Source organism: Gallus gallus (assembly GCF_016699485.2).
Source record: "Gallus gallus isolate bGalGal1 chromosome 36 unlocalized genomic scaffold, bGalGal1.mat.broiler.GRCg7b 36_unloc1, whole genome shotgun sequence".
NCBI lineage: Eukaryota > Metazoa > Chordata > Aves > Galliformes > Phasianidae > Gallus > Gallus gallus.
In genome coordinates, this window is record NW_024095961.1 from 114,648 (window position 1) to 120,680 (window position 6,033).

The 6,033-nt window shown below is 59.3% G+C and overlaps 1 protein-coding gene across 1 annotated transcript; it reads left to right on the top strand.

Annotated features, from left to right (window-relative positions):
* Nucleotides 1-1,499: 1,499 nt before the first annotated feature.
* On the top strand, nucleotides 1,500-4,732 carry LOC121108725 (extensin-like). The gene is made up of 2 exons (XM_040656834.2): nucleotides 1,500-1,559; nucleotides 3,050-4,732. The coding sequence occupies exon 2, from the start codon at nucleotides 3,077-3,079 to the stop codon at nucleotides 4,730-4,732; it is 1,656 nt and encodes a 551-aa protein (XP_040512768.1). The 5' UTR covers nucleotides 1,500-1,559; nucleotides 3,050-3,076.
* Nucleotides 4,733-6,033: the final 1,301 nt, after the last annotated feature.

Genomic DNA, 6,033 nt, shown 5'->3' on the forward strand with positions numbered 1-6,033 from the left:
TCTGCCAATAAAGGACCCCAAAGTGCTGCGCCGGCTGTGTGTGTGTGTGTGTGTGTGTGTGACCCACTGAGCTCCGCTGGGCTCCATTGAGGTGGAGGACCACCATAGAGACCCACAGAGCCCCATTGAGCCCCATAGAGCCCCATAGATCCCATAGAATCCCAACAGACCCCATAGAGCCCCATAGACCCCATAGAGCCCCATAGATCCCAACAGGCCCCATAGATCCCAACAGACCCCATAGAGATCCACAGAGCCCCATAGAACCCAACAGACACCATAGAGCCCCATAGAGCCCAGAGAGTCCCAACAGACCCCATAGAGCCCCATAGAGCCCATAGAGTCGCAACAGACACCATAGAGCCCCATAGAGCCCATAGAGAACCATAGAGCCCCATAGAGCCCCATAGATCCCAACAGACCCCATAGAGATCCACAGAGCCCCATAGAGCCCATAGAGCCGCATAGATCCCAACAGACCCCATAGAGATCCACAGAGCCCCATAGAGCCCCATAGAGCCCATAGAGCCCCATAGAGCCCAACAGACCCCATAGAGACCCACAGAGCCCCATAGAACCCAACAGGCCCCATAGAGCCCCATAGAGCCCATAGAGCCTCATAGAGCCCCATTCTGCCCCACAGAGACCCATAGAGTCTCAACAGACCCCATAGAGCCCCATAGACCCCATAGAGTCCCAACAGACCCCATAGAGCCCCATAGACCCCACAGAGTCACAACAGACCCCATAGAGTCCCAACAGACCCCATAGAGCCCCACTCTGCCCCATAGAGACCCCATAGAGCCCCACTCTGCCCCATAGAGACCCCATAGAGCTCCATTCTGCCCCATAGAGGCCCCATAGAGTCCAATTCTGCCCCATAGACACCCCATAGAGCTCCATTCTGCCCCACAGAGACCCCACAGAGCCCCATTCTGCCCCATCCCACCCCATAGAGACCCCATAGGCCTCATTCTGCCCCACAGAGACCCCATAGAGCCGCATTCTGCCACATAGAGACCCCATAGAGCCCCATTCTGCCTCATAGAGACCCCATAGAGACCCCATAGGCCTCACAGACCCCATAGAGACCCCATAGAGACCCATTCTGCCCCACAGAGACCCCATAGAGCCCCATTCTGCCCCATAGAGACCCCACAGAGCCCCACTCTGCCCCACAGAGACCCCATAGAGCCCCATTCTGCCCCATAGTGACCCCATAGAGCCCCATTCTGCCCCACAGAGACCCCATAGAGCTCCATTCTGCCCCGTGGTGACCCCATAGAGCCCCATTCTGCCCCATAGAGACCATAGAGACCCCATAGAGCCCCATTCTGCCCCATAGTGACCCAAAGAGCTCCATTCTGCCCCATAGAGACTCCGTAGGCCTCACAGACCCCATAGAGACCCCATAGATCCGATAGCCTCTATGGGGCGTCCCCCATTTTCTCCCCTCCCCTACTTTTGGTTATAGGGCTGAGCTCAGGGTGGCGCTTCCTGTCCCGTTCCCCACTTCCTGCCCTACAACCGCCTCCACCCCAACGGCTGCTGCCCCACAGGTATGGGGTGGGGGGTGGGGGAGGTGGAAATTGTGGGGTCTATGGGGCGCAAAGAGGGGTTATGGGGCAGCCCGGAGGGTCTGTGGGGCACTGGAGGGGGTTGAGGGTGCTATGGGACCTATAGGGTGTGGTATGGGGTCCATAGGGCGCGCCATGGGGCCTATAGGGCACGCTGTGCAGTCTATAGGGCGCGCTATGGGGGTTTATAGGGCACGCTATGGGGGCTATAGGGCACACTGTGGGGGCTACAGGGCGTGCTATGGGGCCTATAGGGCACGCTATAGGGTCAATAGGGCATGCTATCGGGTCTATAGGGAGCACTATGGGGGCTATAGGGCACACTATAGGGTCTATAGGGCACACCATGGGGCCTATAGGGCACGCTATGGGGTCTATAGGGCGCGCTATGGGGTTTATAGGGCACGCAATGGGGGCTATAGGGTGCACTGTGGAGCCTATAGGGTGTGCTATGGGGTATATAGGGCACTATGGGGGCTATAGGGCATGCTATGAGGGCTATAGGGTGCACTGCAGGGTCTATAGGGCAGCTATGGGGTCTATAGGGTGTGCTATGGGGCTTATAGGGCACACTCTGGGGGCTATAGGTCGCGGTATGGGGCCTATAGGGCACGCTATGGGGCCTATAAGGCATGCTATGGGGGCTATAGGGCACGGTATAGGGGCTATAGGGCACACTATGGGGGCTATAGGGCACGCTACGGGGTCTATAGGGCGCTATGGGGTCCATAGGTTGCGCTATGGGGTATATAGGGTATGTTATGGGGGCTATAGGTTGCACTGTGGGGTCTATAGGGCACATTATGGGGTCTATAGTGCGCTATGGGGGCTATAGGGCATGCTAGGGGGTCTATAGGGCAGCTATGGGGTCTATAGGGCACACTATGGGGGCTATAGGGTGTGCTATGGGGGCTATAGGGCACGCTATGGGGCCTATAGGGCACGCTATGGGACTATAAGGTTCTATGGGGCACCCATGGGTGCTGTGGGGAGTTAAGGGGCACCCATAGATTCTATGGGGACTTATGGGGCAGCTATGGGGCACTGTGGGATCTATGGGGCACCAATGGATCTATGACGCAGCTATGGGGCACTGTGGGGTCTATGGGGCACTGTCAGATCTATGGGGCAGCTATGGTGCACTGTGGGATCTGTGGGGCACTGTGGGGCACAGTGGGCTTCTATGGGGCACCAAAGGATCTATGGGGCAGCTATGGGGCACTGTGGGGTCTATGGGGCACTGTGGGGTCTATGGGGCAGCTATGGGGCACTGTGTTGTCTATGGGGCACAGTCAGATCTATGGGGCAGCTATGGGGCACTGTGGGGTCTATGGGGCAGCTATGGGGCACTGCGGGGTCTATGGGGCGCAGTCAGATCTATGGGGCAGCTATGGGGCACTGTGGGCTTTTATGGGGCACCGTCTCATCTATGGGCCAGCGCCCCACAGTGCCCCCTTCTCTGTGCCCCACAGCTGCCCCCCAACTTGTGGGGCGGCCCCATGGCGCTCCCCACCGCCGCCCTCTACGCCCTCCTGGCCGTCGCCCTCCACCCATCGCTACCGACCACCGTGGGCCGCCCCACTGCCCCACTGACCCCCAGCGACCCCCAAGTGACCCCCAGCGACCCCCAAGTGCCCCCCGGCGCCCCCCAAGTGACCCCCAGCGCCCCCCAAGTGACCCCCGGCGACCCCCAAGTGGGCACCCAAAGGCTCAGCCCCGGCTACCAAAGAGACTCTGTTGGCCACCAACCGACCACCGTTGGCCACCAAAGAGCCTCTATTGGTCACCAATTGACCACCATTGACCACCGACCACCCCAAGAGGCCACCATTGGCCACCAACCGACCGCCGTTGGCTACCAAAGAGCCCCCGTTGGCCACCAATTGACCACCATTGACCACCGACCACCCCAAGAGGCCACCATTGGCCACCAACCGACCGCCGTTGGCTACCAAAGAGCCCCCGTTGGCCACCAATTGACCACCATTGACCACCGACCACCCCAACCGACCACCGTTGGCTACCAAAGAGCCCCCGTTGGCCACCAACTGACCACCATTGACCACCAATTGACCACCATTGACCACCAATTGACCACCATTGACCACCAATTGACCACCATTGACCACCAATTGGCCACCGTTGGCCACCAAAGAGCCCCTGTTGGCCACCAACCGACCACCGTTGACCACCGACCACCCCAAGAGGCCACCATTGGCCACCAACCGACCACCGTTGACCACCAACCACCCGAACCAACCACCGTTGACCCCCAACCGACCACCGTTGACCCCCAACCGACCACCGTTGACCCCCAACCGACCACCGTTGGCCACCAACCACCCCAAGAGGCCACCATTGGCCACCAACCGACCACCGTTGACCACCAACCACCCGAACCGACCACCGTTGGCCCCCAACCGACCACCGTTGGCCACCGACCACCCCAAGAGGCCACCGTTGACCCCCAACCGACCACCGTTGACCCCCAACCGACCACCGTTGGCCACCAACCACCCCAAGAGGCCACCATTGGCCACCAACCGACCACCGTTGACCACCGACCACCCCAAGAGACCACCGTTGGCCACCGATTGATCACCGTTGACCCCCAACCGACCACCGTTGACCACCAACCACCCGAACCGACCACCGTTGACCCCCAACTGACCACCGTTGGCCACCAAATGACCACCGTTGACCACCAACCACCCGAACCGACCACCATTGGCCACCAACCGACCACCATTGGCCACCAACCGACCACCGTTGACCACCGCCCCCCAACCGTCGGCCACCGCCGCCCCCCATTGGCCAGCAGCCCATTCCCGGCCCCGGACCAGCAGCGATCCGCCCCATGGCCGTGGCTCACGGCCACGCTAGCCACGGCGGCCATCTTGGTAGCCACGGTGATCGCGGTGGCCACGTGGCTCCGCCGGAAACGCCGGTCCGGTTCGACCACGTTGGGGCCATGGATCGGACCGGCGCCGGTGGGGGAGGAAGAGGGGGAGGTGGGGGTGGCAACGGTGACCAGGCCTTTGGTAGCCACGGTGGCCACCGGGCAGGAGGTGGCTACTAAAATGAGTACCTTCGTAGCCACCGGGGAGGAGGGGGAGGGGGAGGAGGTGGGGGGAGGGGGGGACAGCGCGGGGTGACCCCAATGGGACCCCAAAGTGACCCCCAATGGGACCCCGATGTGACCCCAATAGGACCCCAATGTGTGACCCCCAATGTGACCCCAAAGTGTGAGCTGAAGTGACCCCAATGTGACCCCAATAGGACCCCAATGTGTGATCCCAATGTGACCCCAATGGGACCCCAATGGGACCCCAATGTGACCCCACTGTGACCCCCAAGAGGACCTCAATGGGACCCCAAAGTGTGACCCTGATGTGACCCCAATGGGACCCCAATAGGACCCCAATGGGACCCCCAAGAGGACCTCAATGTGACCCCAAAGTGTGACCCCAATGTGACCCCAATATGACCCCGATGTGACCCCAATGTGACCCCAATAGGACCTCCAATGGGACCCCAATGTGACCCCCATGAGGACCTCAATGGGACCCCAAAGTGTGACCCTGATGTGACCCCAATATGACCCCAATAAGACCTCAATGTGTGACCCCCAATGTGACCCCAAACTGACCCCAAAGTGTGACCTGAAGTGACCTCAAACTGACCCCAAACTGACCTCAAAGTGTGACCCCAATGTGACCCCCAAGGGGACCCCAATGTGATCCCGAAGTGACCCCAATGTGACCCCTATGGGACCCCAAACTGACCCCAAAGTGTGAACTGAAGTGACTCCAATGTGACCCCAATGTGTGACCCCAAAGTGACCCCAAGTGACCTCAGACTGTGACCCCAAGTGACCCCAAAGGGTGACCTGAAGTGACCCCAAAGTGTGAACTGAAGTGACCCCAAAGTGACCCCAATGTGTGACCTGAAGTGACCCCAAATGTCCCCATGTGACCCCGAATGACCCCAATGTGACCCTAATGTGTGACCCCAAGTGGCCCCAAATGACCCCGAGTGACCCAAAATGACCCCAATGTGTGACCTCAAGTGACCCCAAGTGACCCAAAATAACCCCAATGTGTGACCCCAACTGACCCGAAATGACCCCAAGTAACCCGAAATGACCCCAATGTGTGACCCCAAGTGACCCCAAATGTCCCCATGTGACCCCGAATGACCCAACCTTCATTTCCGGCCCTTTATTCCCATTCGGGGAGGAAATAAAGCACAAAAATCACCACTATGGCTCCAATTTCCTCCTTTCCCCCCCCAAATTTCACTCCTTTGCCCCATTTCCCCCAAATTCCCCCCAAATTTGAGGGAATCTCCCCCAATTTGCCCCATTTTCCCCACAATTTTGGGGATATTTTCCCCATATTTTTCCATTTTCCCCCAAATTTGGGGGAATTTTCCCCCAATTTCCCCAAATTTGGGG